Below are 25,976 nucleotides of genomic sequence, written 5' to 3'. Positions count from 1 at the left end.
TGGACGCCTGCTCCCGGATTGCATAGTTTGGCAGTTTGTCGGACGAACAGGAGAACTCTTCCTTTGAAACTCCCACTCTCAGTCTGCGCGTCAATAAAGAAATCAGAGCTCTCCAAGCAGTTTTAGATAGACCGAGAAATCCCACAGCACATCGAACCTAACACGCTGAATATTGCATCCATTAATATCACCATATACGATGTCGCCCACCGAGGAGGCGGGGCTCTCCATCACCTACGACTGCGGGCGAACAGGGCCGCCAGACCTCCGCCTGCTCCATTACAACGACGTCTACCATGTCGAGTGAGTAAGACACTCCTCTAATTGCATCATTTGCATTACAACGTAACCTCCTCAACTCAAACTAGAGCCGGCTCTGCAGAGCCCATCGGCGGAACCCCGCGATTCCAGACCCTCATCAACTACTACCGCAACCACCCCAGATTCGCCAACCTACCGCCGCTACTCACATTCTTCTCAGGCGATGCTTTCAACCCCAGTCTCGAGAGCTCCGTTACGAAAGGGCGCCATATGGTGCCATTCCTCAACCAGGCCGGCACCGATGTTGCATGTATTGGGGTGAGTGAATATACCAAATGTTGATCTTTGTGTCTGAACTAATGGAGTTTCATTTATTAACAGAACCACGATCTGGACTTTGGAGTTGAGCAATTTCAGCATCTGAGGAACCAGTGCAAGTTTCCATGGCTGCTGGCGAACGTGCTTGACCCTGCGCTGGGCGACGGGGTGTCGTTGGCCAATTGTCTTAAGACGTGCATGCTGGAGTCCAACGGTGTGAAAGTTGGAGTTATTGGACTTGGGGAGAGGGAGTGGTAAGAGGAAAGAGAATAGAAAACAATTACCATGCTTTCTTCATAGGTTTATTTTGATACAAATGACTGACACATCGTAAGCTGACAACTTTCTATTTTTAGGCTGGATACAGTCAACGCGCTTCCACCTAATATCATATACAAATCCGCGTCAGAAACTGCAAAGGAACTAGTGCCCAGCCTGCGCGCACAAGGCGCTCATCTCATCGTCGCCGTGACCCATCAGCGAGAACCGAACGACAACAAATTGGCGACCAGGACCCCACCAGGCCTCATTGATATCATCCTAGGCGGCCATGACCATTTCTACGGACACAGCCTCATCAATTCTACACATGTACTCCGCTCGGGAACGGATTTTAAACAACTAAGCTACATCGAAGCATGGCGGAAGACGGACGATAGCGGGTGGGACTTCTCCATCACCCGCCGTGACGTGGTTCGAGCAATACCGGAGGACCCGGCAACGGTAGAGCTGGTGGACAAATTGACCTCAGCACTGAAGGCAAAACTCCAGAAACCAGTCGGCTACACAGCGAACCCGCTGGATGCGCGGTTCTCGACTGTGCGGAGGAAGGAGTCTAACCTTGGCAATTTTGTGTGTGACCTGATGCGGTTTCATCATAATGCGGATTGTGCGATGATGGCATCAGGAACTATTCGTGGGGATCAGATATATCCTCCCGGACCTCTGAGGGTGAAGGATATTCTCAGCTGCTTCCCCTTTGAGGACCCAGTGGTTGTGTTACGAGTGACGGGGCGGGCGCTGAGAGCCGCATTGGAAAATGGTGTTTCCCAACTACCAGCTCTCGAGGGACGTTTCCCCCAGGTGTCAAACATTCAATATGGATACTCACTTTCTGCACCAAGTGGATCCCGCATTGTGTTTGTTAAATTAGGTGGAAATGATCTCGAGGATGAAAAACTGTACACGCTCGCGACACGCGGCTACATGGCGCGGGGGAAGGATGGGTATACGGTTCTCCTTGCAAAGTCCGAGGGTGGGGAAGTGGAAGAGATCATCTCTGAGGAAAACGGGGCTCTGATCAGCACTATTCTCCGACAGTATTTCCTCAGTCTCAAGGTACTTGGCAAATGGAATCGGCTAGGCCCCAGTATGCATCGTCACTGGGACTCCGTGAATGAACGCTGGCACGGGCCCGGCTGGTTGGAAGCCACCTCCCCGCTTGCCTCTCCAGAAAAGCAGCCCGAGAAACGAATCTCAAACCCAACCATAAGCGGCAATGCCAGCCCACCAAAATTTTCCAGCTTCCAATACAATCCACGACCCAAACAACAACCGGGTAAAACACAGGATCAGGTCTCACGCCGGGACCAGCCGGATGACATTGGCAGAGACAGTATCAGCGAGGATGAGAGCACCATGGATTCTGAATCCGACTCAGAGCCTGAGGTGCTGAGCCGGCCATGTACCTATGTAACAACGGCTGCTCTTTCTGTCGAGGATGCGGACCACAGGGAGATAGTGGCTCGACAATTCGTCCGAAAATGGCAACGGAAAGCCGGACTTAACCCTGACAAAATACAATTAGTGGAGCGCGTAACGGATGGATCTTCGCCAACGTGGACACGGGCTATTGCTCCAGTGGTGGAAGGGAGGATTGTCCAGGTCGATAGGGAACAAGACTGAAGGAAATTGAAACTCGAATTCAAGGCGCGGAACGATGGCAGAGTCAACGCGTTTGGAACGGGTTGGGCTTGAGTCTGGATATTGACTTTTTTTTTTTTTTTTGTATCAAGATATTGAAATGCACAGACCGGAAAATAACAAAAAAGAAAGAGAAAAATAAAAAAGAAAAGAAAATTAGGTCTTGGCTAGTGGGCATCAATCGGGATGAAGGCAAATGCCAGATCGGAATAGATTGCACAGTTTCTACATCTTGATTTTTACTTGATTGTACACACCACAGTACAGCACTTTATTGTTTCAGTAGATAGGTATTCCAGTAAACAATTTAATTACCAGCTACCAGACTCTTGGAATATTGCCGTCGTTTACGGAAAACCTTCACCACGGTTGAAGAAGAATATGAAGGATAATAATCATCAGAAATAGCATCTTCAACTTTTCCTTTGCAGCACCTGGGACCTATTAGGGTTCGCACCATCCTGGACCATCCTGGACCATCCAGCGCCCGCAGCCCTGCAACAATCCCCCCCATTGGCATCAGCGTATGTTGCTTGTGCTGGATACCTTCGGCACTGCCTGAACAAACTCCCCAGCCAATGCCGACAGAGCTGTGGCAACAAAGCCCAGATGATGTTACGCTGTGGCTCCCTGGCCGCATACTGATGGCGCAGATCCCCCGACTCCCAAGGGCATAGTCTGTTCTGATAGACTCATAGCGCACGCAGTAATCGTCTCAGCCGGACGATTGCGACGGTTAAATTTTCTTTGTCTGCCAGCAAGGCCTATCACAGCCCGCACAGTCGGTTTAAAGTTGTGGGATGTCGCCCTTGCAAAGTTGGAAAAGGTAATCCTGACATGGATTTCATGGATTTGAGTCTCTTCGTCTGGAGATCGAACGCCCCCTCAGGCTTCAAGCCCTGGGACATCCGACTACTGCGGACATCACTAACAGCCCGTGGCGCTGCAGACCCAACCTGGGCCCAACCAAAGCCAAACCCTTTCTTCTGGTGGAACTTGCGCGGGCTAGTTCAACTCGACTGACTCCGGGAGCCTATGAAATAGCAGTCCATCGTTTCGGGGCGAACGCCGCCGCTACGATGATGACATGGGCCTGCTCTAAACAAAAGCTAACTGAATTGCCCGCCATGAATTCAAAATCCCCCACTGCAAAGTCGATTCCCTTCAAGTGACGAGTGATCAGATATTTATTAGCTCGCCTCGCATCCGCCGCAGATTCCAAAAGACAGCTTTGGCCGCCCTCCGTCTATGGCCGCCCTCAAGTCATTTCCCACCGACTTTCTGACGTCTCTTCCTGATAAGAAATCGGCACAAAAAAAAAAAAAACAATCAAACCAAACCAAAACAAATTCTCTATTTTTGACTTCCTGATATTATTTTAATTTCTAGTATTTGTTCTTAGCCTTCCGATTTCGAAGTGAAGTTTGGTCTGCGCACATTACGATGGAGTTGGACGGCGAGAGGGTTTCGGACCGCAGCAGAGTCGAGGTTGACGAAGTACGGCCTTCCTCATAACCCGCCCGGCTTTTGTCGTCCATTAATCTGAGCTTGGATGAATATATGCATGCTCTGAATCACACTCCTGGGAATGTTCGCTGATATCAGCTTGAGGCAGTCTTCTGCGGAAAACAGAGCAACACTGAGCGAGGAACTGTATGCTACCATTGTTTTTGTTTTCATCTCGAACTTCCCATTTCCTTTCATGTAAAAAAAAAAAAAAAAAATCTATATTTACACTGGTGACCCTTCTTCTCATCGTATAAATCAAGGCTGGACTTTACCGAATCTCTCCACTCCTCCATTGTCCACTACGAATGGAAAAACGGTAGACGGTATCGAGAGGGAAGTGCGTAAACCGTTTTCGTATTTTTGGCCCCCGAAATTACCATCCAAGTTTACCGGAATCTAGTGATGCGTGGTATATTTATCTGACGCTGACGAGACATATATACAGACTACAAGTTCCCCAATGACGAACGGGAACAAGATCGACTCAACCTCGTCCATTATGCGATTTACTACCTGTGCGACGAGAAATTGTTCATGGCGCCGTTCAACCCGGACGGGAAGAGAATTTTAGATACAGGAACAGGAACGGGGAAATGGCCGATTGAAATGGGTACGGATGCGGGAATATTTAATCCGCAGCTGCTATTTTTTAAGTCAAGTTCCGCGGGCTGCTAACTCGTGTGTGGTTTTGCAGGGGATCTATATCCCTCAGCAGAATTGGTGAGCACTTCCATATTGGCAATTTTTCGGTATTTTACTAGGAAAAGACAGCCTGTTGAAACGAATTAATCGCATAGACTGGCGTCGATTTAAGTCCGATACAGCCGCGATGGTGAGGAACAATGTGTTTTTCACACCCCTTCTGTGATATTCTCCAGAGCTAACCCTAAGGCAGGGCACCACCGAACGTCAAATTCATAGTCGAGGATATCGAGGAAGATTGGATAGAAACGGAACAATACGACTTTATACACTGCCGGTATTTGATGGGATCTATCAAGGATTGGCCACGATTGGTGAAGAAGTTTTATCAGTTGAGTTAAAACCTAACCATAGGATAAGAGATATGCGTATCGTTCCTTTACTTATTTAGTTATGAAAACAATTAGACATTTAAAGCCAGGCGGCTGGGTGGAATTCAAAGACTCAACATCCACCATATTTTCTGAAGATGGCAGCGTCACGCCTGACTACAAGGTGGGCGAAATGCTTCGGAATCTGAGGCTGGCATCGGAGAGAATAGGCATAACCATGGATCATGCCCCCTCACTGAAGGGCTGGATGGAACAGGCCGGATTTACAAATATCGAGCAGCGCACAATGAGGTTACCGATAGGCACGTGGCCAAAGAATAAACGCTTGGTGAGTACACCACATCCTCATTTTCTATCCCACATTCTCTCTCAATGTGATCCTAGTCTAACTGTAAACGCTCCCGGCAGAAACTTATTGGGGCAATGATGGCGTCACACTATCTCGAAGGGGTGGAGGCATTCACGCTCATTCCATTTACGGAGATACTAGGCTGGACCACAGCAGAGGTTGACGAACTGAACGCGCAGGTCCGCGCTGCTGTGCAGACGAAGGGAGTCCATCCACTGCATATCTAGTGAGTGCCTGTTTTTAGCATTGATTCCTGTCTGCCCATCGTGGTGATTTTCCATTTTCTTCTTCTTCTTTCCCCCCCCAAAACTGATATCGAGGCAACAGTTATGTCGTCTGGGGTCAAAAACCCGAAACGTAAGCAGACATGAATGAAGTTCTCGTGTACGAAGTGCGCTCGTACTTTTTACATAACCCAGCTGTCTGAGAAAGCAGCCGGCGGTTACTGCATGAATTTATTTTGTCTCCGGGGTCCGCTCTTTTAAACAATCGGCGTTTTGTATTGCTGTTTTCACAATGGGCATGGTTCAATCGTTTTCATTTCACTATCAGCATATGAGAAGGCGCATTTCGCAGCTTACTTTTTCTTGTTTCCCTTCATTCATTTTACTCCCTGCCTTGGGGACGTTTGTAATGATTTGAACATCGCCATAGAATTCCACATCAACCATTAAAACAAGTTGCGCAATTTTAAGAAAGAGAGAAGAGCGGAAGCAGAAAAAGATTCATCGCTTCATCCGCGGTCGGTTGAACAACCTCTCAACACATGGACGAAAGAATCCCGACAATCCTTATTCCTGGCGCAAGAACACTAGCCATCGAGCTAGCACTATTTATTTGTCGCTGCTGAAGCATTTAGCAACAAACAACGTCCATTATCCTGCTGGATGAAGCGTCGCCTCCTTGGGGAGATGAGGGTTACCAGGGGTAGGTATTAGCTTGACCTGATTGCTGGCTCCATCTGGCTTGCAAGAATGAGCATTTCGAGGCCGAGGGAGGGGCCCGTGTTGTTCTGGGTTCAGGGATTACTAGGTGGTGCGGATGGCTGTGTTGTGCATAGTTTTTAGGTCGCTTTTGATGGCAATGACGAAAAGCACGGTGCATGGGATAGTGATGAATTCGGGTTCTTGGCATCCCCGCAGCACTTACGGATTACAATGTACTGTACATACACAGAGTAGCACGTATTATGATTATCTGGCTGATCTACATCCGTGTCGAGTGTTGGAGTTCTCACCATATTAACGCAGTCTACAGGCTCCCGAGCCCTAGGGTGAATGACATTGAAAGCGTTGTCAGCACTGTTGAGCCTCAGTGAGATGTCCAGTACTCTGTGTCTATATGGTGGTCAAACATAATAATTTGAGTTCGAGTCAGTGATTTATGAAAAGCAAACTAACGGGCCAGGGCAGCGAACGCCCTGGGACACATTGCGCCCATGCTGCCCAAAACCCCGCTCGACCTCTGACTGGTGGGAGATGCCTAAGCTGCTGGATGGGATGGCGAAGGCTCTCGTTTTATTGGTGCTGTACCGAGTCATTGCTCCGAACTGTTGGGTTGTGAATTTACCGTCAAATCTTGCAATTTCCGCTAAAACAAAGCTAAATCGCGCTGCATCCGCCGCTCGCTGATTGGAGCCATGGGATGAGACTTCCGGGTCAAGGGGACAAACATGCACAGTGGATGTTACAGTACCAATCTCCCGGGATAACAACAGCAGTCACTTATCGATGCCTTCTCCATACTATTTCATTTGGACAATTGCTCATAATAGGTGCTCAATGCGCTCTGCTATTATGGAGAAGCTTCAATGTGCAGGAAACTATGCCCAGTCATCATTGAATCAAAAGTGACTGGTGAGTAAACCTCGTTGTCTGGCATGCACCGCCCCATCCCGCCAAATCTGCTTCCCACCCTGTTCAACAACAGCCTTCTTAGGTTGAGGTGAGACCCGCCTGGCCCATCCCAGCACAATGGGAAGGCCTGGGCCCATATTTCGTTAGCCATTGCCTGTGCCGCCACCAGTCGGCCTAGCGGCGGTGGGACGGGATGCGGATACACCTATGCCCCGGATGAACCAATGCAAACAATGACAAGGAATAGCCTGACCGGCTGTGATGATGGGGAGGCAGTAACCATGATATCGGGTGACAAGTTCTAAGTCCGGCAAAGATATTTGGGGGATTATTCCCTTTCAAGCTTTCTGTAGCTCTCTAGCATGGCGGTATCCAGCAAACCTGCCTTCATGCATTGAGGAAAAAGGCGTAGAAACGAGAAGCCAATGCGAGGTTTTCGGCGAGGATTATTTCTGTTCACAGCGTTCTTGGAATATGTGGCGCAAGTTGAACTTTGTGGATGCAGGTTTAGAGGAAGAGGCCTATGCTATTATCTTGGAATGAGAGAATATCTGCTCAAGAGGAACGCATGGATGGAGCAATGGTAAGGGTACTGGAGGCTGATGCACACTATCTGTCGTCTGCAGTCGCAGTGTGCCGTTTTCAGGAGCAACCCTCTGGTACCTTAGTTTAATGGTAGTTTGAGTTTCGTAAGTTCTGTACAGCGACGGAAGCCTGTGTGCGTCTGTTTGCCAAGGATAAGAGACATGAGTTCATGATCTTGGAGTAGGTTTGGCTTCATGGATACGAAAGACGCGATCGGTTGTCTGTATGCCGCGGCTGTATTTGTTTACAGACAGAGTTGCAGAGAAATCTTTTGTAAATGACAATGCTTTCTTTCCTTCGCTTTGGTTTTTTCTTACTTTCTTTACTCACTCTCACTCACTCTCTCTCCTTTTTTTTTTTTTTTTTTTTTTTTTTTTTGGTTTCTTCATTTTGTTTTTCTTTTTGATGCGGACTCTTTCTACCACAGGCTTTGATATTTTGGAAAGAAACTTCAAATCTTCCATAGTGCTCATTATTAATGAACCTCTTATTTTCTATTTCACTGCGGATAAAGTCAAATCATTGATGATATGGCATACGCTGCGTACATACCCAGAGAGAAGCATCCATTCATAGATAAGGACGATTAGGCAACTCAATGTTATCCTTGTCGACAACTCAATAATAGTGTCTGGTCTTCAAGCTTATATAGAGATACATAGAAGCTGGACAACTGACCTCGAACTTAAAAGACCAAAAATACACATTATGTTGTGCGAATGATAAGAGATTTCATTGTAGACCATTATTCATGAGAGTATGAATGAGAATAACAATTCTGGGCTCAAAGAGCATACACATCATCCGTTTGAAACAGAAAATCATTACTCTGCATATGCATGCGTGTTGGGCGCTCTTGAGAAGTAGCATCAGAGGAATTCATGAGCAGCATCTACGAATATGGCATATCTTCATATCTGCAGAAGGAAACAAGCCGAAGATATTGTCGATTTTGAGGTTTCAAGAGGGAGCGATACAGCAATACGGGGGGGTAAACTCGTCGGTGGAAAGAGGGCTTTGTAATGGAAGCATTTTCCAACAAAGAGCTGTACTGGATTAGGCTTGACTGGGTTAGGAGAAACAGTCCAGAGGAACCAAAGATGACAGACTGTATCCGTCAGTGCCGAACGAGGTATACACATTTATAACAAACTGATCCTGCTGGTGCTAGGAACTGTTTCCTTAAAGTAGTTAGAGATGGTTGTGTTGGCTTGGCGATCACGTGAACATGTTTCTAGATCACGTGGTGATAAGTATTCGAAAAAAAAAGTAGAACTTGTTAAAACTTCTCAACCGACAGTTAGGAAGGAAGAATATCCTATTACATGCAGGTCTGAGGTGCTCCAAATTGGATTAGAGGTGGTGAAGCAGCACATCGACCTGTCATTTAATTGCCATGCCTATCGACATTGAGACGACCTCTGCTCCGGCGCAGTCCCTATCAAGTTCTCTGGAAACCCTCACCGCAACGTTCTCAAGTGCGCTCGCATCCCTCCCGACCTCCCTGCCACACGAAGATGTTTCAGGGAACAATGCGTCCATATTACCTCCTCTGGATGGTATCTCACTTCTCGACACAAAGAACGAAATATTCCTCTCCTATCTTCAAAACCTTATCTTTGTGATGCTTCTACAACTGAGGAAGTTGTCCATGAGGAGATCAGGGGACGGAATGAATGGTGAAGGAAAGGGGGAAGTCACGGATGCACCTCCATACAGTAATGTCGTGAAAAAATTGACAGAGCTGCGGGTGTTTTTAGAACGTGGTGTGCGACCATTGGAAGGCCAGTTAAAATATCAGGTTGATAAGGTGCTAAAGGCAGCTGATGATGCCGAGCGAAATCAACGATACCCTGTGTTTAAACGAAATCGGCTCCGGAGAGGAACACAAGAACCGGGAGATGAAGATAATAGTGGATTAGGAAGCGACGACGCTGACAGTGATGGAGACAGTGATGGAGACGAGGATGTTGATGAATTGGCTTACCGACCTAACGTAGCTGCATTCTCACGGGGAACCCGAGATCAAGAAAAATCCAAAGTTCCGAGTAGGAGGGATGCCGGTGATGGTATCTATCGGCCACCCAAGATAAAACCCACAGCCCTCCCAACTACGACACCAGATAGTCGCGAGCAAAAAAGAAGCCGCCACACCGCCAAATCTGCCGTCATTGACGAATTCGTATCGGCTGAGATGTCCAGTGCACCCGTTGCAGAGCCTAGCATTGGCACGACGATCAGGGCTGGAGGAAGGATGGTGCGGTCCGAAAGGGAGAAGGCGAAGGAACTCGAAAGGCGAGCATATGAAGAGGGCAACTTCGTGCGACTGCCCAAGGAGAGTAAAAAGGAACGACAGGCGAAGCGCGGAGAAGGCCGCCCGGCCGGCTACGGTGGCGAGGATTGGCGAAGCCTGGGTGAAGGGGCGGATAGAATCGAACGACTTACGCGTCGTGGTCGAGATAGTGGCAGAAGCACTGCCCTGGACAAGAGCCGGAAGAGACGAGCTACGGAGGACGGCCCGAGAGGTGATGGCATGAATATTGGCGCGAATTTTGAGAAGCGCCGGCGGAAGATCGGGAGCTGGAAGCGGTAGCGTTTACATTCCTATATCATCTAAGCATCTACCTCTATTTTGTTATTCCCCACCAATGGAGTTGATATATATCCGGCAATTGAATGTCTAATTTGCATATCCCGAGTTGTAGAGAACGTCTTGCCTGAATGCTCTTGAAATCACAACACTACACTTGCACGGCGAACATGCCGAATGATTTTGTTAGTAGGAAGCGCGGTTTGAGACTGGAGAGGATCACAGCCGATTCAAGAATCATTCCTTTGCTGACCTCCCTCAGCGTCGTCTCGGCCCATGCAGCCGGACCCTTTAATCCTACAGGCACAGTCTTAGATCATAGAGCCCACACACTCTCTCTAGTACTAAGGTGGTCGAGAGCTCAGCTCCATTTTCTCGCTAGCATATCACTCTTCCATTATCTTGCCAATCATGCCGCCGTTTCGGATATCCATTTTCCGATCTAACTCACATAGTTGTCCCTCTCATGTTAACCAACACGGTCATCCGAAAGCCGCAAGTCATCGCTGATCCAGTTTGGGATGTTTCGATGTCTAAATCCCGGGTCTGGGGTTGTTGGCCTACCGGGAGAACGGCAGGGACCGACGCAAGAAACGGGGATTTCATGTCCAGGGCCGCCCTTTGGCACATCTGGTGAACTGCGGTTGAACGTCAGGTCGTTTTCTTTAACGGAAGTGATATTCTCGCGCAACCAGCAAGATTGTAAGCGCCGATCTGGCCGAACAGCCCGGAGTTCACTATGGGGAAATCTATAAATACTGCTGTGGCCGCAGTAGCATTACCGGAGAGATCGTGGCAGAAAATCCTTTTCAGGAGCCATTCAGGGATCAAGGAAAGGCAGATTTCTTGATCGAAGATGTTGGACGCGAGGAAGGTATCTACGACGATGTTGATCTATTTGGTTGGGCGAGACAGGACATCGATTCCCTCTGCACTAGACATTACTACATATTCGAGAGCTTCAATGGCGCTCGCAACACCCCGACTACTATCACACATTTTCCTCTGGAGTTCTTTCCACCAAGATTTTTAAAGAGTGGGCTAAGTTGCCCCTGAACTGATACCGGTGACGAAATTGTGCTTTTTAGGATCCCCCAAAGTCAATAACGCCATCGAAGATTACATACTTGGCTCCATAGTTGTTGGTGATACATTTACCCTCATTGTTTTTGTCAATAGATTGGATTGGCGTTTTGCATACGGTGTGCCGCTCGAGATCGCCATGCCTCCAAGTATTATCGATCTTCGTTTAATTTGTGCTGGAGTGGGATATACATTGTTCCATTTTATGGCTGGGAGGAATTGGAACATGAGACTCGGGATCCGCAGTGCAGAAGTTGAGTTTACTCTCTATCATGGAACTTTTCAGTTCGACGGGCAGAGAATTTTAATTCCCGGATTTATATTAAAACTGTGCACTCCGGATACCATCCAACTTTCTCCTACTTCATTCTGGCCTCCAAAGCTTTCACATCAAACCCATGGCCAACGCAATGCGATGCTATGGAATACCGGTGAAACCGGCATCGATAACGGCGATGTGAGGGGGCATTTTTCTTCTCGGAGAAACTGGTGTTAGAGGAATAGGGGCGAAGGCGAAAGCTGGGTTATCTACCCGAAAAGATAAAAGAGGTGGGTACGTTGATATACTTGTGCGTAATTGAATGCTTTATATGCTCCTCTATGCCAATCATGGTCGATCAACGGATCCCGCTTGTTTTGACAGTGTGGATAGCACGCAGAAATTCAGCCCGAATAGTTGACAAATGTCAGAATCTAAAATAGTCCAGGTGATCCATTGTGTCTTGTCTAAGGATACAACTCAAACAAAATGAAATATATAACTTGAATCAGGAGTATATCGCCCATACCCGGCCCAAATTCCAAGTTGTTGATTTTTTGTCATTTTTGTCCTGCAAAACCTTCAATGCGAGGCCCCGTACTTTACGGACATCTACGATTGTAAAAATTGCATTACTTCTATTAAATCCTTCTACGTTACGGAAGAGATTCTAATTAACCTCCATGCAATACCATTGGCAATTCTATTACTAATTCCACTAAGCGGTTATGATAGGTTGTGAGCATTTTGATTGCATTTCCACTAGCTATCTAGATGTCGGCTAATTAACAATATCCTTTTGATTTTGTCGTTTAGGTTGTTTGTCTGTTCTTCCCACCTCTGCCCCCAGTATACGACATGCTCGTAATACCAACTCACTTGTCGTAGCGTTCATTGTTTGCAACCCGCTATTTAGGCGCAAGATGATCACACTTGATAGAGTTCACGTCTGCGTGAACATCCCTTAAATAGGCTGGTGTATCCTTGACACCCGGAGCCAGCAGGTGCCTCACATAGCTGCCGGAGCAGTCGGTCGAACTGTCGATTGGGATAGCGGAAGAATTGAGTTAGCGAAAGGGTTAAGAGGCCTTAGGATGTATATAGAATAGTTGCTTTTTTGGGCAAATCCTCCATTGAAATGAGGGTGATGTAGATAAGTCAGTTGTTAATACAAACCTATAGTATGCACAAGATGTTTGGAATGGCACGAAAATCCAGCCAGATGTCAATTTACTAAATGATAGAACGGGTGATCAGGTTAGTAAATCTCTTAATCTCGATAAGGTAAGACGTGAAAAGCTTAACTAACGGCGGGTCATGAGGACCTATCTAGGGTAGAAGTTAAAAGGGGACAAAAAAAGAGGGACTTACTACTGGTCGGACTTTGCGTAGCACTTCCCTTCATCAAGCCGAACACCACCATTTTTGCTATTTATCTCTGGATAGAGGGTAAGCTGGAACAATCTCTTTAGTTAGCTATGTACCACTCAATGCCTATGGGAAATAGAAAGTAGAAAATATTTCAGCTTCATTGAGCGCCGGTAAGCGTCCAAGGAGGAGAAGTAGAATCAAGCAATTGGGGCCTTACAGGGTCCTCACGCTTGTGAAGTGTAGCGCCAGAACAAAGCGGAATTATGGAGGATAAAGAAGCGAGGGTGAACAGTGCTGCTGTGAGATAATGCATTTTGGCTAGCTGTTGTATTGGTTCGAGTGTTGTTTTGCGGGGATGAAGCTGGAAGATGGATTTGAGGATTTGTGATGTAAAAATAAAGCGATATTTGGATTCCTTGTGGCCGTATTTATACATTTCTGTTGGAGAAGTCAGCCATAGCTATAGAAGCGAATCCTTCGCCGATTAACAAAAAGGAAAAGAAAAGAAAGAAGGACGCGCAATCGCCTCTAATCGACGATTGACAGGTCTCAGACGGAGCGGGGGCTGATTGGGATTCTATGTGCCAAATGAAGAACATGTTGGATTTTGTCTCTTAGGGACTGAAGCGAAGAGTAGTTCTCCAGATGTTTTTTTTTTCTACATTGCACCTGCATTAGCCCCTATGAAATTAGCAGGTAGCTTCCAATATCCCACTTGATGAAGGAGGGAATAAAGTCAAATAACCGCCCTAACTCTGCTCTCCATTGATAATGCGCGATCCTTTGATTTGTTGATTGTTGGAAGCAACCACTATTCACATCAGGTTACACAGATTGGCACATTCGTTATAATGAACCAAAACAATAGCAACAGATTGCTGTCAAGCGTCCAAACACTAGCAGGTACCAGACCTTTTATATCCATGGATGCACTTTCAAGAGCAGTGACCGGAGAAAAAGAATCCCCTTCTTTGGTAGGCGGGAGTCGAGTACGGCTCGCGAGTTGACTAACTGTCCTTCACGCAGTTGTCAATAGTTGGAAAACAAAGAAAATGGATTGTCGGAGTGTGAGTTAACTAACCATAACCCTTTCCCAACCCAACAATCAACATAACTGCTTGTGGGGAAGGAGGAGCATGCGGAATTCCTGTTGCAGACCAAATTAATGATCCTCGAATGAGTTTAATACGTACTCCATAGGTTTGATGCTATAATATTTGTATCAGCTACTTACGTATTATTGACCACAGAAGTATAATGCTGGCGTGACTGACCTTAATGATGAAACTGCCCATGGAACCCCTATGCAAATCTGTAAAAAAAAAAAAAAAAAAAAAAAAAAAAAAAAAAAAATCACATCACTTCGCCATTACCGATCGATGGTAAAAGTTGCTTTTCGGGAGTACAATGCATACAATTTAACCAAGAGAGTGAGGGCTGGGAGAATAGGAGAGTGTTGAGTGAAGTTTATGTGTTCCTACAAAGTACCAAGCGCCATGTTAATTGGTTAGGGACTTCGAGTATTCCTTTGCTTGCCTGTGTAGAGTGCTCAGATCAAGAGGCTTTAGCTACAAACTCACCATTATTAACCCGCAATTACCGTCCCTCCTACCAGCTTCCATATTCGAAACATTCTATGGACAGCGGAATAAGGTATGGGACAAGGTTTGCCGAGAGGTCATCAACCCCCGGGCTGGCTAGCTGAAAGATCCAACTCCCAGTGCAATTCATCGAGCTATTGAATACTCAAAGCACCGGTTTGATACATTATTAGCGTACTGTACGAATATGACGAGGACGATCGAGGAGGATATTGGAGGGACACACTCATAAATGTTGCAATATGTCCCATATGGAATATCAAGCGAACCACTAACTCCGGTACTAGGTAAGTAGATACAGATATTAGTGCAATGCTTTTATTTTGTCTCCAATAAACGAGAAAATCGGCGTACAAGATGATGTTGAAACTTTCACAGACACCCTCCGGGATGAAACCCTCTACGCTGGTTTGATTTGGGCCGATAAAGTAGGAAACCTAGATGACACTGTTTTAACTCTCTCTTACTAATAGCTCCGCATAATATGGTGGTCTATGAGATGAGAGCCGCACAATCGCAGGCCATTTTGAAAGGTTCATGTCGACTTGTGTTAAATGGGAAAGCTTTTCAGCAACACTTGCCGCTGGCGTTCGGAACAAATAGCCCTTCGCATGTTACCGAGATAAAATGGACAACATACCTTCCTCTTCTGTAGGGTTTCAATTGCAGACGCGTTGGCAGGCAATAATTGCGTGAGAGTAACTAGCATGGCCGATATGACGAGTCTTAGGTAGCGCATTTTCCAGCCTGTTTGGTGTGAAAACCACATGCTGTTCAGTTGGGTATAACGATATTAGGCTAGAAAGTCGGGGAACGGATCCAGAACATAAACCTATATGTAGAGTGAGGTTTCTTGTCATCATACTTCCTTTGGTGCTCGTATTTATGTGGTCTCCATGTTACTCCTGAAATCCACGGTTTGTTGGAGGCGAGGATGAATATGAACATAACAAACCGTTAAGAACAAATAAAAACAAGGAACTTAAGTAAAAATTGTTTTCTTTCCATTGTAATGTGAATTCCACGACGTATTTAGAATCACACCTGCCGACGACCAAAGCTTCCTGGGCTTGCATCTATGAAGACATGAGCAAGAGGGATCCAAATTCAGTTAGCTCTGAAAGCAACATGATACTCAATGCGATGCCAAACTTTTGAAATAATTTTGCTTTCTGGTAAAGGGAGTCACTTCAATGTTCGTCTACAAACCCACAAACGCCATAAACATCAAAATAGGCCAGAATGTCCTTTTAATTGCAGGGATAGTTGGTATCTTCTCCCCCGTCGCCGTTGACGGTGATCTTGTTGCATTTGGACCTGGCCCTGTCGTGGTAAGCGTATTTGTTGCTGGAGGTGTTGACAGCGGAATAGTCCCAGGTCCCTTGGTAGTGTCGGGGATGGTGGTTGTGTATGTAGCTCCACCTCCCAACTCGCTCCCTGGAATGGCAGTTCCGACACCTTTGCTTGTCCAAGCTGGAGGAAGCACCATTGTACTAGTATTAGGTTTAGAGGCTTCGTCGCCAGCGTAGATATTTCCTGTTTCGCCGTTAGAGCGTGTATATTTTCCCGAGATCAGATCTACAATGTCGCCAGAATTGTTGTAAATCCCAGTCAGAATACTCCCATAGGAGCCATCGATAAGGTAGAAGTTTGTTGTAAATCGATCCTAGCTTATGTTAGGATTGCCACGCCCTCTTATTTATACATGTAAAGATACAAGCGAAATGATATTGAGTTGCTCAAGCACATACCCAGCAGAAGGATGTATGATAGTTTATAAGGAGCCGGCATTCCATTCCAGTCTTGCCTGTGTCGGGAAGATGTCAGTATTGTAAGTGACGAATCCGTGTGGGATCAAGTTAGTATATAGGGCAGCACCTACAGCAAAGGCCTGGCAATTCGGCACGCGGCACTACATCATCACGCCTGGTCGTTCCTCTCTTCCATGGATTTGTAACATCAACCGACTCTATCACGGAGACGAAGAGTTTTCGCATGTCTGGACCAATGGAAGGAGGGGAAACTGAACTGGAGCCTCGTGCAACACACATTTCATATTCTGGGCCACAATATTGTCGTGCAGACACCGTGGACGCGGACACCAAACCAATGAACCCCACAAGAAAGGTGATTATAAAAGGACGCATTTTTGACAGAGTCGGGATATGTTAGGGAGAGGAATAAATGGAATGAAACCGTAATTGTTCAATGAAGGACAGAGTACTTCCAGCTGCAAAGCGTGGAGGCTGGTAGTAGAGGCAAAAATGTTTGATATGATGGTGTTGTTCGCAAGGAAAATGATTGACCAAGGTTTGCCATAAAAACAAATGTGCGAAGTGTCAAGTGAATTGAAGGATATGAAACAGTGAAAGGAAAAGAAAGGAACATTTCCCTTTATACCTTAAGAATAGGATCATTTGTACTGCACTTGTACGGTACAAATAGAACAAAGCCACTTTTAATCGGATATTGTAATGTTGACAGTGTTGACAGTTTTGACTGCTGTAGACGAAATAAACATTGAGATATCAGAGAGAGCGATAACAAGTGTGATAAGCCTGACAATTCAATACCGCCAAACGAAATATATCCTGGCATGATGTAGTAATTGTCGGAGGCGTCGTAAAATTATAAAATGGGATTCCAGCAGATTCTCTGTCCCCTAACAATAAATGTTTTGCCTAAGAACATGCGGTAAGGAAACAAAGACAGGGTTGGCAAGACCAATCCTTCTAAAAGAATTAATGCCAATCAAACCATAAATATGTTTTAACCGGTGGAAGTTGGGTGTATGATACGTGTCTGCCTGCATGCGGGCCTCAGAACCAGGATCGCACTCGAGATCAATTCAGGCATGCTGAATTAGGGTGAGCTCTGATTGGATAAGAGGGATAGGCACGAACGTTACAGACTGCATGACAAGAAATACTTGGATTGCAAACGGCAGTGGCAAGCAATTCTTTTTGCGGAATATAATCGAAGAATTTCGGAATCGACGTTGAAGGGTTGATAAGCTGAATTCTGAGCTTGCTGTGGAATATCGGCCACTTTGCAGCATGCGAGAGTACCTGCTCGTGTTGTCTTGTTTGTTTTAGTGGTACTTAGTGCAAAGTGGGTTTAATAAGTTAGTTGACTAACTAGTTAACTAGTTAACGTACTTCACCACTTTTTGGGACGCACCACTTCCTGGGACACTAAATCACATGATATAAAACTCTGCCTTAGGGTACCTATTCCAGACTAGTGTACTTGCACTAGAGATCAATTTTGAGATGTTTAGATGTTACACACAGACTTGATATGACTGGAGTAAATAGAAATAATATATATCTACTCTTTCATATTTAGAAGTATTATATAGTCAGACAGCTTCTCATTGACTGAGTTCACAATTTTGAACAACTAAAGCTGCTAAAGTAAGTTGATCTATATTCATTATTATTAAATACTACATCAAGCAGCTGTAATCTATGAGTGTGTGAGGTTGAAGTTGTATTCTTTTGATTGGTGTATTCAAACTGTACTATATCATGTGATTTAGTGTCCCAGGAAGTGGTGTGTCCCAAAAAGTGGTGAAGTACGTTAGTTAGTTATAATACAGATTATATAATGTAGCTTTTTGTAAAAGTAAACTTTTTTGAGTAAATACATTTAGTAGAGGAATTTAAATTATTACTTATAAATTTATTATGATAATTTGTGGCTGAGATATGTATCAAATTTACGACAATTTGTATGGGACATAGTTGGGGAGTGGTGAGTCACGTTACTAGGATTCAAAATGAACTCATTACTTGTCTAGGATAAAAAAAAAAAGGCAGAACTCATCTGAAGGAAAATCAAACGAATCAACAATGCAGTAGCAAGCAATAAGGAAGGGAGGGAGGAATGCTCCTAGAAGGACTTACTGGCAATAACTTCTGTATCAACCACATCCCGCTATTTTTTTTCTCACTCATCACCAACCTGACTTGTTACACTGCCGCTTCTCTAACACTTGCCTGCTATTTCGAATAACTTCTCTCATATCTCTAAACTTGTTCTCTTTGTTGAGAGCTACAACATGGCAAATGACCGCAGCCCCTGGCGTAATATCCACATTTACAACGCGAGTGATCAAACGCTCCTGGCGGGCCATTGCCAATCTGGCTCTATGACTGAAGAAAATTTGCTCTTCACTCTCAAGAATATACTGCTGGTCGTGGACCAGCCGTGGACGTTGAGACACAGAGCCTCTGGGAGGGCTATTTTGCCCTCGAACAATCGGGCTGAAACTGGGGATTATGATGTCCATTGCGATGGTATGTTTCCGACCAATGAATGGCGGGCCTTCAGCTTATTCATCTAGGAGCTATCCGCCTGACAGACGAAGCGTGGGTTGCTCGAGTGATGAGCCGTTCTGACTCGGGCCGAGAAAATTCATTCCGAAACGGGATCCGGTCAAGAGACGGGAGATGCGTCATTAGTGGGCTGGTTAATCTCCTCGCCCCGCATCGCTGGACAGGATTCGAAGCCGCACATATATTCCCGCTGGAGAAGGAGGCACTCTGGAAGCAATTTGGCTATGGGTGTTGGATTACAAACTCCGAAGAAGCATCAGGAATCAATTCCACCCAGAATGGGTTACTTATGTCATCACATTTGCATACGTGCTTTGATCAATATCTGTTTTCCGTCAATCCAGATGTAAGTACTTCACTTTCTGAACCTGTCCTGCAAGACTAATACACCAAAGAATGACTACAAGATTACCACATTTGTACCGGACACATGGGGAATCGATGGGCGAGTACTTCACCCTGTTTGTCGTGACCCAAACAGCCCTGATTGCGTCTCAGATAATTTATTACGATGGCACTTTAGACAATCGGTCCTTGCCAATATGCGAGGAGCAGGGGAGCCTATTTTTGAAACCGACTTCCCTCCTGGTACTGATATGATGGGAACACTGGTTGACGAACCATACGGTAAAGAGAGGTTTGAAATGGAGATTGAGTCAAGGCTAAGGTCTGCAATCAGGGACCAGTATTAAGACTTTTCTTTTGGGCTGGTTTACATTTGCATTATCAGAGCGATGTGTCATACCTGTGTTTAGGCTGAGTAGATGAGGCGGCTCGCTAAGGATGTGACGGTCAATGAGGAATCCAAAGCATGGGTTTTTAAAACACAAAGGAATATAAAACTGGACCCTTAGGCCATTTGCCCACGTGAGTTTTCACTTCCTAAAATCTTCTACAAGTCCTCGCGACTATATGGAAAGCAGTGCGGATTAGGAATGCCTTGAGTTCTACGAGCGGTCACTTACCTTGCAGAGACACTCTATTCAGGCTTTAAGTTTTATAGCTTACTTTCTATATTTTTCAAGTGTTTCGTTGGCACTTTATAGGCCTCTTTTGCTATGGAATGTTTGGCGTTGATCATGACCAAGTCGGATCCTGCAATGTGTTTCACCCTCAGCTGAATTCCTCGCTATAGGCATATCTATGGAGCATATATTATGGATTGACGTCAATGAGTTAATCAGCCTGGGTGATCCCAGATCCCCAGGAAGGAAATGTATGTAAACAAGTCTGATGGCAATTGACACAATTAAATACATACATAGGAAAGAACGGGAGAATTATAAACAGGGTATATGGGATCAATCAATACAGTATGAAATAGTTCCATCATTCGGCTATCATATTTCATCGATTAATAGTATGGCGCTGGTGGCGTATTGTGGTGTGGATGATACGGATGCTGCTGTGTTGGCTGATATGGCTGCGTCATGCCTACAGGAGGGTAAGGCTGCTGGGCATTCTGCTGCATGAGCAGGATATGTGGATCTGGTGGGTTTTGTTGAACGGGAAGTGCGTAGGCTAGTTGTTGAGGAACAGGATGGTGGACATCATTTGAAGGTTCGTTGTCCGAAAAGGCCGGTGATACTGTGACAAGCAGAGCAAACAAAAAAGTCGAACTGTAGAAGAACAAGTTAAGAAACACAAGCGCATAGTAACCGTCACGCGCGTCGATAACTGATGTTGTCTTCCAAAACATGCGATAGACCAGGATTTGGTGAGCGAGGAATGATGCGCCAAAGCACACGGAGCTCAATGCTAGAAATGAAACAATGATGCTGAGAGACTGAACCAGGAAAAGTTATTATTTAACCATTCCCAAAATATCAAGGAGCGGACGAGGAAACACATACGCTGCTTTTTTGATGCCTGCAACGAGACAATGGGCCAACCAAATTGAAAGCAGTTGAGAGCATCCCAAGCAACAAGACAACACCGGCCAGGGTCATCATACCATTCCACCCCATAACCAAACTCGCTAGTGCCTTACGTCTCCCGTAAGAGCTGGAAAAGTCAAGTTGTTTGGTGGTTATTGCCGCATAGAGACACATCGCAATAAAATAAAAGCAGGCGAAACCAGCCGCCCAGAGGCCGTGAAGAATAGCAATCAGCCTTGGAGCCATGTTGGCAATATGGTGAAGGCGTTTGCATAGGGAGACCATGACCACCCCAACCAGAAGAGAAATTGCTACAACATCCAAGAAGCTGGAAACAAGTGCCAACTTTACGCTGAGATCGACTCCGGTAATAGAGCACTCGCCGAGAACGAGGAAAAGTACATCCCATGCGTGGTCGCTATGAGTTTGACTGGTCAGCTGGTAATGCGACCCGCATAATTCGAGAAATGGGGCGGGCGAATAGTGGATTCTTTGCGAAGGGTTCGTTCCACTTACAAAACGGTTAGGATAATCGACAAGATGAGAAGCCAACGTAAAAGCGGTCTACCACGTTGGAGCTTGAAGAGCAGGCGAGATGCAATCCATAGAAGGGCAGAGTCAATGATGAAAAACGTAGCAAAGTATCCGAGATAGATCTTGGAACTTGTTGCGATAAAAGCGCTGCTTGAGCATGAGGCAGATGAAGACGAAATAAAGATTCCACCTCCTCCACTTCGCCTGGGTGCCATTGTTGCTGCTTGTTCTAGCTGGACGAAATTGATCAACGGGAATGTGAGCTCATGAAGAATGACACCTGGGGAAGAAAAGCGAAGTTCGACAAGTGTTGGATCTCCATCTCAATATGTACGGAGCATGTCTGTAAGACTCCGCATTCTTCATTGGTGGAAAGCAGGAACATTTCGCCCGAAAAAAAAAAAAAGCCTTCAAAAACGACAACAGTATGTCTTGTCGATCGCGAGCCAAGTTATACGAGGAGGCTCCGTTGGAGGAAGATAAACTGCCTGTCAGAATCAAAATCAGCGGGATGTCGAAGGCCGATCCTAACCAACACGAGGCGATTTCAGCTTGGCGCACCAAGCCATTTAGCGGAGTTCAATTTGAATACGAGAGCACCGCCATCCAGAATTTGAGTGGTGATGGACTCCGCGCTTGAAAACACCAGAGAAGCTCACTCAGCGCCGCCCGAGGCCAAAATGGGGAATATTAAGGCTGCGAAAGGAGCTTCTTGTTAGGAATTGTATCGCTTTGAACTTCCAACTCTTTTCAAACCCGACACCCCACTCTCGTCACCCCGTGCTTCTGGGTTTGAAATACAACATATGGTCTCACCACGCCGTTATCAAACAACGAGATATCCTAACTCAATAGTCCGATCCGAGGCTGCATTCGTTTATTCACCCTCCTATCTCCTATCTGATGGTAAATATTTCTCCCAAGTTGACTCATCAGCGGAATGCCCGACCGCCTCGACGGCATCGACGGCAACGCACACATCCGACTAACCACCAGAGGTTTCCTACCATCGCCGAGAATAAAAAAAATAAGGGTTTACTATGTCTTGCGAGTTTTCTATTCAAACCAACAAACAGTCAACTTTGAACACTTCTGAACTGTGAGGGTTGTCAAAGGTGGACACCAGCGATGGTGGACAATTTGAAAAGCATGGGATATTCCCAACGGTGCACGATAATGCCGGACATTTGAACGTGGTATATCGGCGCGCCGGGTGCCCGGTTAGTTTGTCGATGGCAAACCATGTATCCGAATGAGTCTTTTGTTCGCTTTGCTTTGTATCTTGATCAATAGATGTATAGAGGGTAAAATCAGTTTGCTCCAGGCGGTCTAGCATTCTCAAGAGTATCAATTACGTCTGGACAGTCTCAGTTCCGCCTGCTTTCCATGGATAGCCACGAAACTTGATCTCGAAGGATGACTCAAGAAACTGCGTTCTCTGCACTTTATTCATTGCCTGACACACTGGGTTCGGCGCATTGATTAGGTGGAGAAGGTTAGACCTATTAAAGGAGATGTACATCCAATTACTTCGCGGGGGTGAAGGCTGTTGAAGGCGAAAGGAAGGGTATCTAGAAAGAGTTAGTGACTGATTGGACTGTGCGTTGAAATAAAGAGTTGTGCATAGAGCTCAATTGTACGGAGTCGATCCCAAAAATACGCAAAATAAATGAAAAAAGTAAAAAATCAATAAAAAAAATTTAAAGGAACTACCTTTATTCCAGTCTTTTTTTTTTTTTTTTTTTTTAATCCATCAACCATCCCATATCATACAGGGCCTGTAGTAACCCACAAACCCAACGGCGGGAGACGGTTTTCTCCTCCTCAAACCAGGCCGACGGAGTCCAGAGATTGCCATGTAAGCTGACTTCGTCTGAAGGACCGTATATTCGTGTGTTAAGGGGTAAATGTTTAATACCGACCTCGATTTTTGGAGCATGGAAGGCAGGCATGGTATGAGCAGATCCTCAACTGAATGCCCTTGGGCAACGTGGCTTGATAATTTCGTGTATCCAGGAGACATCTTTCGAAGAGAATCCCAGAAAGCGGATCCTATCAATCATGTGTAGCGAAACACTCGTGAAATTCATGCCTCAAGAAGATGGTGTTGACTTCTGTTGAGTGGATCTGTGTCTGTGTTTGTGTGGTATCAAGTTTGGCAGAGTCAGTGTCTCCTCACTTGCACCATCATATGCAGGTGGTTTGCCCTTCATCTTTTCTGTGGGTTTGAGGATTTAGCAACTTGTACGGTTGCTAGAGTACACTGAGACCATGTAAAGTACAGTACAATGCAGACATACATGGACTGTTTTCCATGTCTGGTGGGAATCCCGCCTGATGGGGCGCTCTCCCAGCAGCTCATTTGCATGAAACATCCTGGCGAACTCTGCTGTCTCCCTGTCTCCAAACGTCTGATAATAGCGATGTTTCAAATCAACTGGGAAATTGTAACAACACCAGAGCGAGGATTGAACGTCTTTCTACCTTAAACCTCCTTGGAACCAAGGTCCCGTGTGAACCAGACAAGGTTTATCACCTGCTCGGTCCGGCATCCAACGACGCGGAGCTTTCACATTTTACCAACTCGAAGTGCCAGGCCACGTACAGTCCACCCCTCGTCCATCTACTTGGAGGGGTTTCCGCTGGTAGTAGGGAGTACCCAAATATCGGTATTTCAAATCTCGAGAGTTTTTGATCCCTTCGACATCTAGAGCAAATTGCTCTTTTTTTTTTTTTTTTGATTTACATAAGGCGCTACAGGTTTTCTGATAGTATCCCATTCCTGGAGAACTGCATGCGCGTTAACTCATTTGGGTTAGATTATTCATTATTCTGTGCTATGAGATGCGCGGGATTCCCTATCGCACAGAAGCAGTTTAGGCCGTTGTTGAACATAATAGCATGCACTTGAAAGTTTGGATCCGGGGCGAGCTAACCTTTCGCATTCGTTGTAGCGTGTGTGACGTGCACGTTCATTGCACCGAATAGCTGGGAGAAGCGGTCTGATGTTATCAGATATTTCTAGGACGGATGCAGGGGGAGTTGTCCCCCTTCCAGCTTTGACAGGCTTAAACAGGGTTACACAACTGGCACGAGAAAAGGGGCAAACCCGAAGAGCTGGCGACGGGATTCGACCACATCACAGGGGCGTCGGGTCCGTGAACTCCCGCAGCATTTGCTTTTACACCTCAAGGTATCGTATGAAATGGCTCAACAATCGACTGCGAAGCAAAGCTGGAACGCAAGCTCAACCCATTCGCCTATATTTCTCCTACCAGCCAACAGCAAAGAGATGAATTGTTCGGAATATGCAGAGGAGTGAGGGACTCCATGCCAAGGTGAGTAGGACAGATCGCCACCAGAAAAGTGCTTAGCGTTACTCCTCACCAACCAGGCGCGGTGGCGTCGCGAACGGAGATCTATCCTGCAAAATCAGCAGTTGGGCCTGCGATCAGCATGAAGCTATTGGGTTCTTGACTCCTTAGCAATATGTTTTGTGCAGCCCAAAGCCCATCTTCCCACAGCGCATGGACAGCGATGTGAACACGCTGGTTAACAAAACGGGAATTGGGAATTTCGCTGAACAGCGCAATACAGTGAAAATCTTTATCATTGAGGATTCTGTCCTATCACGCACCTCCAGTGATAGCAGCATCTCTCTTCTCCCGCTTGATGTATCTCTCATCGCGCCATTGTAGCATTTGTTTCGAGAAAACTGGAGGAATCCCCTTTCCAATTATCTGGTTGTGGCGGTGACAAATTAATAGAGCTGAAAATACCCATCTTCGCACTATCGCTTGTTTCTCTGCAGGCACAACTAGCGCATGATTGCATCTCGACAGGTTCCAATAATTCGCGACTCACATCGACGCTAATCCCCTCAAGCCCTTGATGAGCCGGTTGAGTTGTCCAGCTAGAGGACTACCGGCTGCACATCTAGCTCGTCGCTGGCGATTCTTCATGTCATGCCAAACTTGTTTTCTTGCCAAATCACTCGCGCCATGATTATTTCCAATACTTGTGCATCTCATGAATGTCCGGCAAAGCCTCTGTAACTGAGCCCTTGGTTCGCAAATTGGTTGTTTGGAGCGAAGAACAGGGTTTCATTTTACGACGCGAAGCGTATGGCAACAATCGCCTTTCATTCATGAACGAATGACATAGTATTTTCCCTCCTAGCATCTCCTCAGGGATCAAGTTACGCTGTAAGGATCAAGTTAACTCGGGCCACGAAGAGGACCAAGCCTCCCAGGAGCTCGCTAATTCGCCACCAAAAGAAAAACAGAGAGAACAAATTTTGAGATGTGCCGGTTGTGGTTGGGCGGTAATGGCTGGCACACAACGTGTGCTCCATGATGGCTTGAGTTGGACTATCTTTTGTTTTTCCCTTGGACATTTTTTACTTGATTTGGTTCCATTGTTTGTTGTCGTGGTCGGATGGCCCGAGTTCATTTATTTATTCCCTATTTCCCCTTTTTCCCCTGTT

At 46.0% G+C, this 25,976-nt stretch overlaps 13 protein-coding genes across 13 annotated transcripts; 6 read left to right on the top strand and 7 right to left on the bottom strand.

The window, feature by feature from the left end:
* Positions 1 to 199: 199 nt before the first annotated feature.
* HCBG_07977 (2'3'-cyclic-nucleotide 2'-phosphodiesterase) lies at positions 200 to 2,484 on the top strand (the record flags this gene model as incomplete). Its single annotated transcript, XM_045435026.1, has 4 exons — positions 200 to 303; positions 369 to 579; positions 643 to 833; positions 936 to 2,484. 4 exons carry the CDS (start codon positions 200 to 202, stop codon positions 2,482 to 2,484), a joined length of 2,055 nt encoding a protein of 684 aa, XP_045284332.1.
* A 596-nt stretch (positions 2,485 to 3,080) lies between these two features.
* HCBG_07976 (uncharacterized protein) lies at positions 3,081 to 3,525 on the top strand (the record flags this gene model as incomplete). The annotated part of the gene is made up of 2 exons (XM_045435025.1): positions 3,081 to 3,178; positions 3,210 to 3,525. 2 exons carry the CDS (start codon positions 3,081 to 3,083, stop codon positions 3,523 to 3,525), a joined length of 414 nt encoding a protein of 137 aa, XP_045284331.1.
* Positions 3,526 to 3,754: 229 nt separating this feature from the next.
* On the top strand, positions 3,755 to 6,088 carry HCBG_07975 (uncharacterized protein; the record flags this gene model as incomplete). Its single annotated transcript, XM_045435024.1, has 10 exons — positions 3,755 to 3,999; positions 4,118 to 4,155; positions 4,272 to 4,348; positions 4,457 to 4,621; positions 4,706 to 4,731; positions 4,809 to 4,843; positions 4,907 to 4,990; positions 5,121 to 5,373; positions 5,454 to 5,620; positions 5,722 to 6,088. 10 exons carry the CDS (start codon positions 3,946 to 3,948, stop codon positions 5,753 to 5,755), a joined length of 933 nt encoding a protein of 310 aa, XP_045284330.1.
* Positions 6,089 to 6,422: 334 nt separating this feature from the next.
* Positions 6,423 to 7,387, bottom strand: HCBG_07974 (uncharacterized protein; the record flags this gene model as incomplete). The annotated part of the gene is made up of 4 exons (XM_045435023.1): positions 6,423 to 6,439; positions 6,544 to 6,662; positions 6,795 to 6,943; positions 7,280 to 7,387. The coding sequence occupies 4 exons, from the start codon at positions 7,385 to 7,387 to the stop codon at positions 6,423 to 6,425; spliced, it is 393 nt and encodes a 130-aa protein (XP_045284329.1).
* A 1,751-nt stretch (positions 7,388 to 9,138) lies between these two features.
* HCBG_07973 (uncharacterized protein) lies at positions 9,139 to 10,532 on the top strand (the record flags this gene model as incomplete). The annotated part of the gene is made up of 1 exon (XM_045435022.1): positions 9,139 to 10,532. One exon carries the CDS (start codon positions 9,232 to 9,234, stop codon positions 10,426 to 10,428), a length of 1,197 nt encoding a protein of 398 aa, XP_045284328.1.
* A 359-nt stretch (positions 10,533 to 10,891) lies between these two features.
* HCBG_07972 (uncharacterized protein) lies at positions 10,892 to 12,219 on the top strand (the record flags this gene model as incomplete). Its single annotated transcript, XM_045435021.1, has 4 exons — positions 10,892 to 11,058; positions 11,121 to 11,461; positions 11,514 to 11,965; positions 12,211 to 12,219. 4 exons carry the CDS (start codon positions 10,892 to 10,894, stop codon positions 12,217 to 12,219), a joined length of 969 nt encoding a protein of 322 aa, XP_045284327.1.
* Positions 12,220 to 12,675: 456 nt separating this feature from the next.
* HCBG_07971 (uncharacterized protein) lies at positions 12,676 to 13,451 on the bottom strand (the record flags this gene model as incomplete). The annotated part of the gene is made up of 3 exons (XM_045435020.1): positions 12,676 to 12,805; positions 13,139 to 13,221; positions 13,356 to 13,451. 3 exons carry the CDS (start codon positions 13,449 to 13,451, stop codon positions 12,676 to 12,678), a joined length of 309 nt encoding a protein of 102 aa, XP_045284326.1.
* Positions 13,452 to 14,300: 849 nt separating this feature from the next.
* HCBG_07970 (uncharacterized protein) lies at positions 14,301 to 15,815 on the bottom strand (the record flags this gene model as incomplete). The annotated part of the gene is made up of 6 exons (XM_045435019.1): positions 14,301 to 14,346; positions 14,413 to 14,450; positions 14,719 to 14,772; positions 15,207 to 15,344; positions 15,380 to 15,509; positions 15,784 to 15,815. 6 exons carry the CDS (start codon positions 15,813 to 15,815, stop codon positions 14,301 to 14,303), a joined length of 438 nt encoding a protein of 145 aa, XP_045284325.1.
* Positions 15,816 to 15,940: 125 nt separating this feature from the next.
* HCBG_07969 (uncharacterized protein) lies at positions 15,941 to 16,886 on the bottom strand (the record flags this gene model as incomplete). Its single annotated transcript, XM_045435018.1, has 3 exons — positions 15,941 to 16,405; positions 16,491 to 16,546; positions 16,622 to 16,886. The coding sequence occupies 3 exons, from the start codon at positions 16,884 to 16,886 to the stop codon at positions 15,941 to 15,943; spliced, it is 786 nt and encodes a 261-aa protein (XP_045284324.1).
* Positions 16,887 to 18,802: 1,916 nt separating this feature from the next.
* HCBG_07968 (uncharacterized protein) lies at positions 18,803 to 20,386 on the top strand (the record flags this gene model as incomplete). Its single annotated transcript, XM_045435017.1, has 3 exons — positions 18,803 to 19,040; positions 19,088 to 19,425; positions 19,460 to 20,386. The coding sequence occupies 3 exons, from the start codon at positions 18,803 to 18,805 to the stop codon at positions 19,769 to 19,771; spliced, it is 888 nt and encodes a 295-aa protein (XP_045284323.1).
* A 47-nt stretch (positions 20,387 to 20,433) lies between these two features.
* Positions 20,434 to 21,705, bottom strand: HCBG_07967 (uncharacterized protein; the record flags this gene model as incomplete). The annotated part of the gene is made up of 3 exons (XM_045435016.1): positions 20,434 to 20,865; positions 20,972 to 21,374; positions 21,473 to 21,705. The coding sequence occupies 3 exons, from the start codon at positions 21,703 to 21,705 to the stop codon at positions 20,434 to 20,436; spliced, it is 1,068 nt and encodes a 355-aa protein (XP_045284322.1).
* A 1,136-nt stretch (positions 21,706 to 22,841) lies between these two features.
* HCBG_07966 (uncharacterized protein) lies at positions 22,842 to 23,442 on the bottom strand (the record flags this gene model as incomplete). Its single annotated transcript, XM_045435015.1, has 2 exons — positions 22,842 to 23,061; positions 23,264 to 23,442. 2 exons carry the CDS (start codon positions 23,440 to 23,442, stop codon positions 22,842 to 22,844), a joined length of 399 nt encoding a protein of 132 aa, XP_045284321.1.
* Positions 23,443 to 24,866: 1,424 nt separating this feature from the next.
* On the bottom strand, positions 24,867 to 25,886 carry HCBG_07965 (uncharacterized protein; the record flags this gene model as incomplete). Its single annotated transcript, XM_045435014.1, has 4 exons — positions 24,867 to 24,914; positions 25,128 to 25,145; positions 25,355 to 25,403; positions 25,693 to 25,886. 4 exons carry the CDS (start codon positions 25,884 to 25,886, stop codon positions 24,867 to 24,869), a joined length of 309 nt encoding a protein of 102 aa, XP_045284320.1.
* Between the last annotated feature and the right edge of the window lie 90 nt (positions 25,887 to 25,976).

Source organism: Histoplasma capsulatum (genome assembly GCF_000150115.1).
Source record: "Histoplasma capsulatum G186AR genomic scaffold supercont2.13, whole genome shotgun sequence".
NCBI lineage: Eukaryota > Fungi > Ascomycota > Eurotiomycetes > Onygenales > Ajellomycetaceae > Histoplasma > Histoplasma capsulatum.
The sequence above is the reverse complement of the archived record's forward strand: the minus strand, read 5'-3'. Positions and strand labels throughout refer to the sequence as shown.